The 15,905-nt window shown below is 35.0% G+C and overlaps 1 protein-coding gene across 2 annotated transcripts in view; it reads left to right on the top strand.

Annotated features, from left to right (window-relative positions):
- The window catches only part of Nulp1 (Nuclear localized protein 1), a 362,638-nt gene that overhangs the window by 49,777 nt on the left and 296,956 nt on the right, over positions 1-15,905 (top strand). For both annotated transcript variants that reach the window (XM_090397712.1, XM_090397711.1), the window contains exon 2: positions 13,034-13,240. In XM_090397712.1, coding sequence (XP_090253838.1) covers positions 13,034-13,240 — 207 coding nt within the window. The remainder of the gene's footprint in view (positions 1-13,033; positions 13,241-15,905) is intronic.

Raw genomic sequence — 15,905 nt, 5'->3', positions numbered from 1 at the left:
TAATGGATGTTAAAAGGGATGAAAGTGAGGTGAGAGTGGCAGAAGAAAACGAAATTGAGAGAACGAATGAAACTAGAAATGGCGTGATGCAGAAATCGAAAGTAAAAAAAATCAAAAGAATGAATGATAGCGAAAGTTCGACGCATGTTGGAATGAAAGTACAGAAACAAAGAAAGATGAATGAGTGTGAAAATGAGAAGAATGATGGCGAAAGTTGGATGCATGTTGGACCAAAAGTATGGAAACAAAGAAGAATGAATGATTGTGAAAGTGAGAAGAGGGGGTCGAGAATTAGAAAGATTGAATGATAGAGAGAATGTGTCGCGAGATTCGGAAGTTGAAATGGATTGGATGAGGCAAGAAATGAAATGAATGCGGACTGAAATTAAGAAAATTCGGGTAAAAACTATTAAAATAAATACAATAAATTTAGTTTAATCCTTTATCCAAGTGAGAACAAACAAGGTTTGCGCCTGAAAATATCTTCAGGACTGAATATGGTGTTGTACTATCTTACCTGGGTAAGTAGTACAACAGCAGGCAACTCGTAGCAAAGGGAGCAAGCTACCAACACTCCTATCCCAATATCTCCCATAATGCAAAACACATCTCCTTGCAGATATGTATAATATTATGCATTAAGGGATTGGCTACTACCCAGACTAGTTTCGACCTTTATTGAGGTCTCTTCAGTGGGAGCCAGGCCCAGAGTTGGAGATACCAGGCAGAAGCAATAGCAACGTCATCTACTACTTACCCAGGTAAGATAGTACAACACCATATTCAGTCCTGAAGATATTTTCAGGCTCAAACTTTGGTTGCTCTCACTTGGATAAAGGATTAAACTAAATTTATTATAGTCTAACCAAGTGAAAAATAAACTTTCAACATCTTTCTCTAAATCCAGAACTAACACTGAACTAACAGCAATAGTTGCTGTTAGTTCAGTGGTGGAGACGGAGAGTTGTAGAGCAGGTGCCCTCCCTTGATGAGTCTTTGGACTCCCTGGAGGTGTTATGTAATAATAATAATAATAATTTTCCAAAAGCTGACCATCCCATTCCTATTGTTGTGTCCCCCTTTCTTAAATTCTATTAATATATGTAATATATTCTGGGTCCTTCCTAAGGAGTCACGTGGTACCTCTAAAACACAAAGGAATTGCCTCAGGGTCGAGCCAAAACCAGCATGGCAAAGTCCTTGAAATCTCACTTCTCTTAAAGCATTAGGAATATTTATATTTTTTTGCTGTGCCACCTAAGCTATTAGATTAAGTTAAACATGTCTTAATCAAGAAGTGATCTCAAAGGTGTACTATAATGACTACTGATTTGCAATCGTGACCTATAACATAATCTATTTTCTCCCTCTTAGATTCGTGTCTTTTTGCAAGTGGTGCATCGGATTCTAATACTCAGACACTCGGATTAAAGATAGCAAAGGTTTATATAGCACGTTAATACAATTTACAGTACAAAGAAACTCAATCCAAAACTTCAATGTTAATCAGAGAAAATTATAGGTATCCTTATTAAGTAAGGACATCAAGAAGCAACATCAATATGTCATTTCACAAACTGACAAAACTTGACTGCAATATTCACATTAATCTTCATATCATATCACATTACTCAGACTTAAACCTTCATAATACTTTCACTTTCAAAATCATACACATTAATTTAACCGTATAGGAGTTACCTCACTATGCATTCTAATATTAAGGTGCTACAGTCCTGACTTAATTATATGAAAGTCCTCAATCCTCGATTCCCCTTAATCTCATTTATAACATCTTAATTTTCTTATACACATTATATAGATAAAGAATTTTCAACGTTGCCATACACACTGGTTCTTCACACTTGTTCCTTCAACTTCTGACTGCCGTTCTCTGATTGATCTCCCTTCCGATTCATTTAGTCGGTGCCATGGCATGGATTTCTTCGGTCAAAGACAAGTCCACACGATCCCAGCATAACTAGCCCACTCCAGATATAACAATGGCATAAGGCAATTCTGCTTCCGTAAGGCCTGTTGCCTAGATGCTGAGTCGTCTAGTCGAACGGTGATGTGTTCTTTCATCGTACGATTAGGAGTGCGTGATCCTTCCAGCTCGTAAGTGGCATATCCTATTACCGCCCTCGGGATTCCTAACAGAACTCTTCGCTGATCCTTCATCCAAGCACTCCTGGACAGAGATGCTCCTCCGTGCAACTGTCTGCCCACCAGAATACACGAGACTACCAGCCAAGAGAGAAAAGAAAAAAGCCGTGGGGGAGGGTACCTAACCCCTTTTATATCATCTCCCCTATTGGCAATCACCGTACTCACCCAACATGTATAATTTCTCCCACGTGGATCTCGTTTCGTATCGTTTGTTTTTTCTAACCACTCGCTTCTGCATGTGCTGTGCACGCACGGCGTGCCTGCGCACATTGAACTTTTGTTCACAGCAGCTTAATGCAAGTCATACTACAAAACATTATATTATCAATTCTAACAGAATATTATTAATTTATAATGTATCACTGGCATTATACAATCAAGTAAGTATTCCTTCCTTGAAATATTCACAATCTTTTTTCTTTATAGTAATGTAAATCTATATTTTACCAGTTGCATACAGCACATACTTAAAGCAGGCATGTTCCCTACAAGGTTTATCCTATTAAACGATGATAAAATTAGAATTCTTAGGAATCTCAATTTATCAAAGTTCAACACTATTCTTCTTTTCACTTCTTCCATAACTCCTTGTTTTTTCATTGTTTTCCTAAGTATACATACTCATCTATTATTTCAATTTCTTTATTGTTTACTTTAATAATGTTGTGTCTTTAGCATAATCAAGTAAGTATTTGCATATCCTTTTCAGTTAGTCATTATTTTGGTTTTCTGAGAATTAATTCTAATCCAATTTCTATTGATTTAATTGTTAGATCTTCTGTCATTTCTTTTAAATCTTTCTTATTTGTTTTTCATATATACAAGATGAGAAAATGTTGTCTTGCACAGATATGTAGTGGCAAATGACAACAGATGTCTTACAGCCCTTTTGGAAATTTCAGGGTAAACACACTTAGCTTGGAACCAAAACTCCAGTAACGGTAACGAAGGAAACAACATTTTGAATGTCGAATCACATGACAGTTCGATAAGTTTTCTCCTTCGACAGAAGGAAGTTCATATTCCAAGTCTAGAAAGAGAGTTTCATCCAGTTGTTTTTTACAGGACAAAGCGGAAAATGCAGACGTAGTTGAGATGCCAATGATCTCATATGTTCAATCATACTTTCAGCAACATCACTAGAAAAGTATTTTCCTTTCTCAAAAGTTGCACCACAAATTTAATTTCTTGATTGTTGCCTCTATCTTGTTTTGCACAGAAAACACAGTGACAGATGTACCTTGAAGGCTCTTGTTAAAAGTATTATGGTAAGGTTGAGGAATAACCTTACTTCATCATGAAGCTCAAACAACCGTGTCAGAACCTTACCCAGAGACTGCCATCGGATTTCTGAGTTCAATAATAAGTGTTTGTGATCACTTCCCATTTCATTACAAAGTGCAGAAAATAACCCGCTGTTAAGAGGACAGGATTTAATAAAATTGACAATTTTTACTGCCTCATCTAGAACGGTTTTCATTTTTGAGGGCATACGTAGTGTAGCTAGTACTTCGCGGTGTATACAACAATGTGTCCATTTCACAAGAGGTGCGACTTTCTGGATACGTGCAACCAAACCTTTATGTATTCCCGACATTGCCTGAGCACCATCTGTGCTGATAACACATTTTTACCATTGAAGTTTATTTGTAGTTATGAAGTCATTGACAACTTTGAAAAGAGCTTCAGCAGTTGTATGAAGAGGTAACGATTCACAGAACAAAAAATCTTCACAAACTTTATTTTCGTGTTCATATCGCACAAAAGCTAGCAAATTAGCATTATTTGAAATATCATGGCTTTCATCCAACTGTAACTCAAAATATTCACTCTGATGCAACCGTTCTAGCAAAATATCTTTCACATCTTGAGCCATCTTGTCGATTCTTCTTTTTACAGTATTGTCAGATAACGATATTAGAGACAGTTTTTCACTAAACAAGTTCTTTGTTATTGCTTTTGTCGCTGGCAAAATTAAATCTTCCCCAGTTGTATGTGGTTGTCCATTTCTAGCGATCAGAAGGGGGACTTCGTAAGAGGCAGGAACAGCCTTTTCATTTTTTGTTCCACACACAATGTCCTTAACTAAATTCGATGAACCACGAAGTTGCAGTTTTTTATTTTGATATTATTCTATTGACTTATTAACTGATTCGCCATTTTTGTTTCAAGGTGGCGTCTCAACTTTGACGGTTTCATAGACTCATTCAATAACACTTAGCAACAAAGAACACACTGTGGTCTGTCTTCGGCATCTTTATTCAGAACAGAAAATCTCATTTGCAAATAGGATTGACATTATTTGCATGATTTTTTTGAGTGAAGGAACTTTATCTGTACTAGTACGATTTTTGACAACACTAGATCAACTCGGATTATCGTCTGTCTTGCATTTCAAAGATCCATACTTTAACCACCGATCCATATCTAAATAAGATCGTGAACAAATTGAAAAACAGAAGTTTCATTGCGAACTCAATTATTTGACCAAAAGCAGAAAAACTAAATATTAAACCAAGAAAAACACTTGTATAATATTATAAAATTTATTTATAATATAAATTATAATATTATAAATCTCAAATCCAATATAATATTATTGGTATAGGAAAGCAGAGTGTTCAGAGGATTTGAAATTGGAAGTGATCACTATATAGTCTTGAGCAGGATAAAATTGAATTTCATATTGAAAAGAATGACATGTAAGAAAGTTTTGAAGCAAATAAAAGTTGAGCAGCTCTCAGATGTGAACTGTGGACTAAACTACACAAAGATTATGTGAAGAAAAAAATGAATGAGTTTGAGAACAAGAATCAAACCTTGGAGATTCAGTGGCAAGCCTTGAAGAAAACCCTGATTAATTCAGCCAGAGAGACATATGGTGAGGTTGTCTGCAAGGATAGAAAAATCAGAACTCCATGGTGGACACAGGAAGTTAAACAGGCAGTGAAGGAAAAGGAGATGACATATCAAAAGTTCCTGTCACATAAGTCAGCTTGTGCTCTTAGAGTATACAGAGACAAATGTAAGACAGCTAAACACTGAGTAAAACTAGCTAAACAAAAGTCATGGAAGGACTTTGGCAAGAACATAGGAAATAAATATCATGACGGTGGTAAGATATTCTGGAGGTTGTTGAAGAAGCTTAGAAATGGAGGAAAGAGTGCTGTAAAAGGAGATAGAGATGATAAAGGTGACATGAAAACGGGAGAAAAAGATATCCTTGAAGTATGGAGTAATTACTTTAAAAATTGCTAAATGAAACAAGCTGTGATAGCACAGTGGTAAAAAACACTGAACAGGCATGCAGTCAGGAATACATATCCATACTTGAAGTAGAAAAAGCCATCAAAGGTTTGAAATGTGGAAAGGCAGCAGGAGTAGATGATATTCGACCAGAAATGCTGAGGTATGGTGGTATAAAAGTCTTACAGTGGCTGTACTGCATAGTTCAGAGGGACGAATTCCTGATAATTGGAGTAGAATAGTACCCATATATAAAAAGGGAAATAAAACTGAATGTGAGAATTACAGAGGTATTTCCCTACTGAGTGTTCCTGGCAAGATCTATGCAAGTATACTTGAGAAACGATTGAGAAGAATTGTGGAAGAAAAGCTTGGTGAAGTACAAGCTGGATTCAGGCCAAATAGAGGCTGTCAGGATCAGATCTTCACTTTACGACAAATAGTTGAGAAAGCATGGAAATATAACAAAGATCTATATTTAAGTTTTGTCGATCTGGAAAAGGCATACGACAAGGTGCCAAGAGAGAAGCTATTCAATACACTACAGTTATATGGTGTCAATGGGGCATTATATCAAGCAATACTTAGTCTTTATTTGAGTTGTAAATCAGCAGTTAGAATTGAAGGAAGTACAGGAAGATGGTTTGATATTAAATCTGGTGTCAGACAAGGATGCACATTATCCCCTGTGTTATTCATTATCTATATTATTATTTTATTATTATTATTATTATTGAGGCCTCCATGGAGTCAAAAGACTCATCGTGAGAGGACCTTCTTAAGAAACAGTCTATCAAGACTCATCGAGGGGGGGTCCCCCCCCCCCACAAGAAACACAAAGTCTATAATACCACTCCTTAAACTCATTGACTGTTCTTGCTCTCTCACCACTCCATCAGGCAATGCATTCCACGTTTCAACCACCCTCCATGCAAAGAAACCACTCCTCACCCTCTTGCTCACAGTTTCCTTTCGTAACTTCCAGGGATGGCCTCTTGTCATCACTCCTTCCTGCTGTTCAACCAAGTGAAAGAACTCCCCAGTGTCAACCCTCTAACCACCTCTCAACAGTTTAAAAGTCTCAATCATATCACCTCTCCTTCTATCCACCAAACTCTGCAGTCCACATTCCCTCAGCCGATCCTCATAACCAAAATTGTACAGTCCTGAAACCATCTTTGTCATCCATCTTTGTACTCTTTCCATGGTTAATTTATCCCCTTCAAATCCTGGGGACCAAATCTGAGACCAATAACCCAAGTGTGGTCTGATCAGGGTCTTATACAACGGAATGATAACTGTTTTATCTCTTGAGGTCAGCGTCCTTCTTATTATTCTGTGTTACCTTCACCACCTTTGCAATATGTCCCCTAAATTTCAGGTTTCTATCAATCATCAACCCCAGATCTCTTGTCTCCCCTAATTCCTCCAGTATAACTCCTCCCATTTAGTGTGCAGTGTCCCATCAATGTTTCCCAAACCTCAAGACCTTACATTTTGCTGCATTAAACCGACATCCCCATTCATTTGCCCATATATCTAGCTTATTCAAATCCTCTTGCAGGGCTGCCGCATCTGCACTATTACTTATAATCCTTCCCAGCTTAGCATCATCTGCAAACGACTGAATATCCACTGTCAATGTCATTGATATAAAGGTTAAACAATATAGGTTCCAGTACTGAGCCCTGTGGGACCCCACTTGTAACCCTCTGCTTCCTTGAAACTGCCCCACCATACACAAATCTCTGATACCTGTCGGACAGCCAATCCTGAATCCAGTTGACCAATCTGACATCCAGATCCATGTGCTGCAACTTAAATATCAGCTTATCATGTGGCACCCTGTCAAAAGCCTTTGCTAAGTCTAAGAAAATGGCAGGAATATGGATCACATTATGAAGGAAAGTGGTATTAAACATGATATCAGAATTGGAGATATTAATGTCAGCTCTTTGCTCTATTTGGACGATGTTATACTTCTAAATAAATCTGCTACAAGTTTGCAAGATTCCCTGACTAAATTGAATAACTGTTGTAATAGATATGGTAGTATGAAGGTTAGCAATAAAAAGACAAAGACAATGAAAATAGGTAGAATCATTGAAATTGTCAACTTTGTTTTGAATAGAGAACCCGTAGAACAAGTAAAACATTTCAGCTACTTAGGCACGATTTTTAGTGAAGATGATAAATTAAATATGGAAATAGACAACAGAATCAACAGAGCTGGTATGGTAGGAAGTCAATTGAATAAATTCATATGAAATAAGAGAGAAATTAGTCGGATCTGAGAGCTGGGTCAGAAGTAAAACACTTGACCAAACAACTAGAGACCACAGATATGACTGTCTTGAGAAAGATTAGAGGCATGAACAGATGGCATCAGTGGCAATATCATATTAAAAACGAGGATATTAGGAAAGAACTTGACATTGTCAGAATCCAGGACTGCGTTAGCAGAGCTAATCTCAGGTGGTATGGTCACTTAAACAGAATGGGCGAGGAAAGATTAGCAAAACAAGTGTTCTCTGCCAGCTTGGCAGGAAATCGACTCACAGGAAGACCAAGATAAAGGTGGATTGATATGGTACAAAGTGCCTTAGACGATAGAAATATAAGATCTGATAATGTTGGAGTCTTGACAAGTAATAGACTGATTTGGAGGAAAATTGTAGATAGGAAGTTAGTAATGATGTAAATTTTTCATGTAGTGCTATCATATCCTGTACACCTCTTGAGGGTTCATGTCAGGAATTTGATGAGGATTAAATTTATAATAATTTATTAAAATTAATTAAATTAAATTACAAAAGGTTGGCTATTCACCTCTGCTTTACAAAGGGAAGAAGTAATGATACCAACATTCATGTTAAATTTTACTTAAACCATGGGCCTCAAGAGCCAGAGATATACATTGCAAATGTCCCAGGTGCGAGCAACATGATAAGATAAAGTTTAAATAAAATAAATTATCCTGCCGATCCCCTTTGAGTTACTCACGGATCCCTGGGGTCCCCGGACCACAGTTTGGGAAACACTGTATAAGAGGATTTCTGACTGACCGATATCAAAAAGTGGTATATGGGGGATGTGAGTCTGCAAGATTTAAGATAACAAGTGGTGTACCACAGGGATCAGTGCTTGGTCCACTGTTATTCAATCTGTACATTAATGATAATGGGAAGGATTTGACAATCGACATTCAACTATTTGCTGATGATACAAAGATAGGTAGGGTAATCAGGAATGCTGCAGATATGCAGTACTTGCAGAATGATTTGAATAGGCTGGAATTATGGGAATGGGAAAATGGATGTCAGTTCACTATCAGTAAATGTAAAGTCATTCACGTTGATGTGATTTGATATCCAGTGTCGTATTATATTGGTGGGATTATGCTAGAAGAAACTGATGAGAATAGGGATCTTGTAGTGTTAGTAGATAGGAAGTTGAAGTTCAAGGGCCATGTGGCAAAGATTGCAAATACAACTCAAAAGATAATAGCAATACTGAAACATTTTTACATGAAACGAATATTTACATGTAAAAATAAGGATGTCATTTTGTCTCTTTACAAGGCCTTGATAAAACCTCACTTGGACTATTGCATGCAGGTCTGGTCTCCCAGTTTCAATTGTGATTCTAATATATTGGAGAGAGAGTATAAAGGAGAGTGTTATAAATTATATCAGGATTGTGGAATACTGATTATGAAGACAAATTGAGAATTTGTGTACTGCAAACAGGAGAAAGAGGGGTGCTATAATTGAGACTTACAAACTTTTGAAAGGGTCATACAGGATTTCATTTGATGGAATTTTTCAATTTATGGAGTGTGGGGAAAGGAGAAGAGGGCATTCTTGGAAGCTGAGAATGAAGGCCACTAAGAAGGGGGGTGAGGGCTAGATATTTCTCTCAGAGGATGGTGCATGATTGGAATGGATTGCCATTGGATGTTGGGTGCAAGCAGTGTGAATGAATTCAAGAATAAATATGATATCTGGTGTGTGTAGTATGTGGCCTCCCTCGATGAGTCTGACTCCCTGGAGGTCTGTCTTGAGAATATAATAATAATTAGCAATCAACTGAATATCCATGACATATGATTAACAAATAAGTTATAGTAGGATCCAGGAACAGAACCCTGTGCCATTTTATGGATTACCTTTCTTTATTGGGATATTGCTCTTCTCCTATATACCACTTATTGGTATTATTCAGACAAACAGGAGAATGAGTAGAGATAAGAATATCATTATTTTATTATAGGGTGACATTTTGTTGAGTAAAGTGAGGGAGGCTAAAAATTAATGTAATATTTTGAAATATTTATTGGCTGACACATTGGTTGTATTATATCGGTTCATCCCACATACAGAGAAATCAGCCTTCAGAACACATGCAATTTACAGGCAGAAAATACTAGTGGTGAGGGGTGGTGATGGACAGTAGATAGCATTGGTGTAGATGATGATGGCAGTAGCAGTTTGGTGAAGTGGTGAAGACGGAGAAGTTGTTGAGTAGGTACCCTCCTCAATGAATCTATGGACTCCTTGGAGGTGTGATGTAATAGTAATATTGGTGGACCTATGAAATAGTTCTATTAAAAAGCTATTTTCAGAAACTAAATTCTTTCTAAAAAAATAAAAATAACGTATATTCATGTACATTAAAGAAAAATAAAAATAATTATTATATTGATTATCTAAACATTAATAAATAACATAAGCAGAATAATTGTTCTTGGTAAATATTCATGTACTTTAATCAGTTTGTTGGGTGTATCTAGCCCAGAGCAAATTCTACTAAATGGAGAATATCCTCAGTTTTATTTTTATTTTTTATAAATGTGTAATATTCAGGTACTGTCTTTTTTTTGACTCCATTCAGAGTACCTTTCTTCAACAAATATTTTTACAAGACAAAACTGATTAAATAAGTTCTCCCTATTTATGATTCTTTTGAATATTTCATCAAATTTAGATGCAGAAAAATCCTAAGCCTGCCCATTTCATTCCATTACAGAACATAAATTTATCCAGTTAAAAATAGAAGCTCCTTTGAAAGATTCTTCCAACAAGCCAAGATATTTCACAGCACAGTTATATAATTTCAAAACACCATTTGAATTCTCATAATTTAATTTTTTCATTCTTCCTTCGCTTTTGTAGAAACAAATTATTTCAGTATCTTCCTGTTCACAATCTTTGATTTCAATAATTGTAATTCACTATAAGCTTCAAAAGATGAAGTTTTTTTGGCTCTCCATTCTTTGAATGCTTTGATTAAATGTTTAAAATTGATTTTGAACAAAATGCAATCAAAATTTAGAAGTCTTGTTTTAAAAAAAGTTCACTATTAATGTAGGACACATGTTGATTTACAAAGTAACCCTTCAAAGATAAAAAGCACATCAGCTTCATCACAGAAGTTTTTGTAGTTCAGTTACTCTAACTGTATATTATTATTATTACATGACATCTCCAAGGAGTCCAAAGACTCATTGCTGGAGGGCACTCTGGCTACACTCTGCCACACATCTCACCATCTCCCCTGCTACTTACTTTTTGTACTACACACCATCAATGCCATCTATCACCAATCCACCTCCAACAGTATTTTTTTGTGTGTAAATTGTGTATGTTCTGATGGCTGATTTGCTAGCATGCAGGATGAAAAATCTGAATTTCTGGAAGAAAAATAACTGCTACCTCTATATGAGATTGGCTAACTCACTTTCAATTTAAAAACTCCATATAAAGATTCCTTTCATTATGACAAGAGTCAAACTCAGGCCTTGTCCAATCAAAGGGCACAATGTGCTGTTGTTCTTCCAACTGTGCTATGGAGGCTTCCATAGATGTAATATTTGTATATTTTTGTAAAATTTTTTTGTAATTTATATTTGTAAATTTGAATTGTTAGAATATTTGAGCTGGTTTGGATGCAGCTAGGAATTAGGTGTGCACCACTACCAATTCCAAGTACATTTCTGTTCAATGAATTTCTTAATTTAGTAAACACATAGTTTGTTCTTACTAAATTAAGAAATTTAGTAAGTATGTAAGCCTCCCTTACACACTACTTACTATTTCTACAAATTGGATGGGATGTCGGGACTATCTTGCCCGTCGCGGGACATACAGTCACTTTAGTCATAGGACCTTATCATATCACACCTGACTTCTGCACATTATGTAATTTCAATAGAATAAATAATTTTAAAATTAGAAGGAATATTATATGCATTCCTTCATATGCAGAATTTAGTAAGAGGAAAGATGATTTGATGAATGGTAAAAGATATGAGAAGGGACAAGAATAAGTGGCCATCCATAAAGGTTCAGTGAAATTGTGAGGAATAGGTTTTTCCTTTATGCACGAGGAATGATAATTGTATGAAATGTATTACATGAGAAAGTGGTGAGTGTACAGATGTTGTGCAAGCCTCCCTTAATGTCTTTTGACTTCATGGAGGTCCTGTGATAAAAAATTAGTAATAATGATACAGCAATCCCTCAATTAGTGCACCTAATGTGTTCTTTAAAACAGGTGCATTAATCGAATATAATAACCTATGGGAAAATGTATAATTCATTGCTCAGATTTCTTTTTTGACCCCTTAATTTTTTTTATAAAAGAATTAGGGTCGAGTTAAAGGAAAACCATGAAGCTGAAAGACAATAAAACATATTCAGAATATAGATTTATTATTTTACTTCTTAACAAAGAATTGAGCTAACATAGTTTGGTGGGCATTTGTTTCTTTTTTTCATATAACCGACTATATAGCCTTATCGCCTCTTCTGCAAATTTTATTGGTTCTCTCTTCACCAGGGTCATTCTCTAAGCATTGCTGCTTAAAAACATTGATTGTATGAAAACTGTTTTCCTATTATTTCTGTGAAATCTCTTTTGGCTGACTATCAGTGGTTAAATTTTCTTCATATTCTTCAGGATCTTCCTGCTGTGCATCTAAATTTAGCAGGTCGGAATCACTCTATTCTTCAGAATGAGATTTAATTAACTCTTGGACATTATCATTGAAGAGGAGAAAGAAATGAAGGACGTACGAATTGGTTGTCAATACGCGAAATCACCTGCTTTATAGATAAATTTTCCCAACTGTTATACAAGCAAAATAGTTACCACTTTAAAAACTACAATGATCATAGAAGAGAAGTTAATTTTCCAACGTGTAATAATAAACAACTTATCCCACAATACAGACTGATTTTCCTATTATCGGAATGGATTCTCCTTTTTGTGACATGCGCAGAAGTGTCGAAGGGTCTCGAATCTGTGGGCGTACTATAGCAGACGACATAAATTTTGGCGGTAAAAATTTGGAACATAGTGTACATGGAAGTAGCGTAATATGCCATTTAAAATAACTTTGTAAAATGTTTTAAATCGGTAACTAAATTATTTCATTCTGGTGAGTGATTTTTTAAAATAGTTAGCCAAGGATTTGGGTGTCAAAAAAAAATGATGCACTAATCGAAAACACACTAATCGGGGGCGCATTAATCGAGGGATTACTGTATTATGTTTGTAAATGATATGTTATCAATATTTTGCCTTTCAGTTACTGTTTCATTTTTTTTTTTTTTAGTTAAACAGCGTAGAACATTCTTTGTCAGACACTGAAGCTAAAGAGGATGATGATCGGGAAAATGAACCTCCTCAGGAAGGCCAAGAAAGGAATAAGCTTGAGAAGCAAGACTCTACGCATAGTACAGATAGCCTCAAAAGAAAGAAGAAGAAGAAAAAGAAAAAAATGAAAAGTCAGAAAAGCACAGAAGAAAATTTAAATGATGCAGTAAGTAATTGTTTGTAGTGATAAAATTCTCATTAGTAATTTATTCATTACTCATTAGAGTATTCAGAATATCAGTCTCAGGTTTCTTTTAACAGATTACTAAGACTTAATGTATATTGATATTAAAAAAAAAGGAGTCATATGACTTTAATTGAGGATAAGGATACTTACACAAGATCACTAAAACAGCGAATACATCTGTTTCTTTCATTTCCTTTTTTTATTACTATTTTATTTAACATCCTGGTTACATATTCTCTCTTCTACCAGACCTGTAAACAAGCATACAGATGCCTAGAAAACTGTAGAGAACAGAAGTCCAGTTTATGAAAGGCAGTTATTCAAATATGTGAATGAAGGATGGTGGTAATCATTACAGAAATCTAATATGAGGAATGCGTTTACTAACTTTTTGTAATTCATTAAAAATAAGTTCCATTTTCAACACCTCTGATACAAAATTTCTCTAAATGATGAAGTTCGGTGTTAGTGGTTGTTCATACTAGTGCTTTACAGTATAAACAACACCAGAAGAACAAACATCTTCAGAGTGAATTACTGTACACACATTGGATTGTTGCAGAAACACTTCAAATTGTAACTGAAAAGGAACTAATGTCCTATTGAGGTACCCATAGGGTCAGATATAAAATGAAATTAATTCAGGGAAGCCAAGCTAAAAGTGGTCTTAGAATAGTTGTAAGACCATTCTAAGATCACTTAGAATGGTTGTGTTCTTAGATCTTAGGCAAATTAATGCAGACATACTTATTGAGGCCAAGGGGAGTGATTTATACATAAGATGGCAGAAAAATTGGGTTTAATAAGTTGGAGATTTTGATACAAATTATTAGCCTATCATTAGTTTTGCCACGTTAACTGATGGCTTCTTCTGGACTAGATAAATTTACACATAACAGCTTAAAAACAAAAATGAGCTTAAGTTATGATGAACAAATAAATTAATATGTAACTCTATGTATTAATTCTTAACTTAAACTTGTTTTTGTTTTTAAGCTGTTATGTGTAGATTTATCTGGCCCAGAAGAAGCCACCAGTTGATGCGGCATAACTAGTAGGCTAATAGCTTGTATCAGAATCTCCGACCTGTTAAACCCAGTTTTTCTGTCATCTTATGTAATATATAGTGGTCGAAGAAAAAACTTTTATCAGGAGTGATTTATAGTTGCTGATTCCAAAAATAGTCTCTCAGACTTAGCAATTTCTGTTCAGTACAGTTGTCTTCTTCTTCCATTTAATCCTATGCAGAGGAGTATCCAAGGCATGATATGTTAATCCTGACCTGCCATATAGATGATTGCAAATGCAGTTCTTTTGTTCTTCTTCAAGACAGATGTTAACAGAGTTTTATTGTGATTAGGTGTGGAAGGGATAGAGAGTGTATGCAGCATTTTGTCTGTTTTATAGGGATTGTAGCCATCGGCTAAAAAAAATGTTTTGAAAATAACAGTTATGTGTATTAGAAGAAATAAGTCTTGTTCTGTGTGTAAGTGTTTTGAGGATGCTGTACTGGATTAGGGTTTCTGAGTGTGCTCTTTTTCTGTTCCTGGGACTCGAGATATTCTGTTTAAAAGTCCCAAGAATTCCCAGAACTATACAATTTTACATGAATTATTTTCTAAATACATTTTTAAATTTGTTTAACTTTTTAATATGTATTTTTAAAAACATTTACATTCTTAAATATCGATTTAAAAATCAAGACATAAGTGGAAGACATTATTAGACTAATTAATGATGGAAGTCACTTACATAAATTGTTTATTTGTAGAATTTTGGGCTATATTTCATAGCCATTTTCAATACAGAAAGATAACCACTATAACCACAATAAAAAAGCGAGAGGGAGAACAACAATTAAATTGAAAGTGTGTGATATGCAGATGGAGTTATTCTCCTGCAGTCAATAGCACATATAATATCCTATACTTTCAGTTTAATTGTTCTCTCTCTTTTATGTTATCTTCTCATATTGAAAATTGCTGTGAAACATAGTCAAAAATTTTACAAATAAACAATTTTATGTAAGTGACTTCCACCATTAATTATTATTATAATTTTTAAATATATATATATATATTTTTAATAATACAATCATTGATGCATTTTTATAAAATGTGGATTGATTAAGACTGTAAATTTTCGACTAAGCTTTCACATTCAAATTTCTGCATCCATCTATCATTGTAGCCACAGTTTTCCAAATTCTTGCATTGAACATTTTTGCAGGTATATATACAAACTAATTCTAAATCTTTTGCATCATCTGAATGAACAAAAATACTGAAGTATCTTATTTCCAATACTAGTCTGCTCAATTCAGAATAAAATAGTGATCTGATTCTGTTAATTTGATTTTTGATATTTCAACTTTAAAATATCTCACTAGTTCTTTTATAGTAATAATTCTACTTGGAAATTGGTTTTCCAAAAAAGAACTATTGATAATTGTTAGAATTGAGATTATTATTATCCTAAGATCCCATGGAGTCAAAGACTCATCTAGGAAGTCCCTTTGTCATACACACCTTGCCATACATACATCATACCTTGCCTTAAACACATTCAAATTCTCTGCAGACACCACACTCTCAGACAATGTATTCTGATAATTCACAACTCTCCATGCATAAAACCTACGTCA

This window comes from Typopeltis vanoorti, chromosome 9, assembly GCF_054136105.1.
Source record: "Typopeltis vanoorti isolate ZY-2024b chromosome 9, IOZ_Tvanoo_1.0, whole genome shotgun sequence".
Lineage (NCBI taxonomy): Eukaryota > Metazoa > Arthropoda > Arachnida > Uropygi > Thelyphonidae > Typopeltis > Typopeltis vanoorti.
This window is presented reverse-complemented; position numbering and strand designations above follow the sequence as displayed.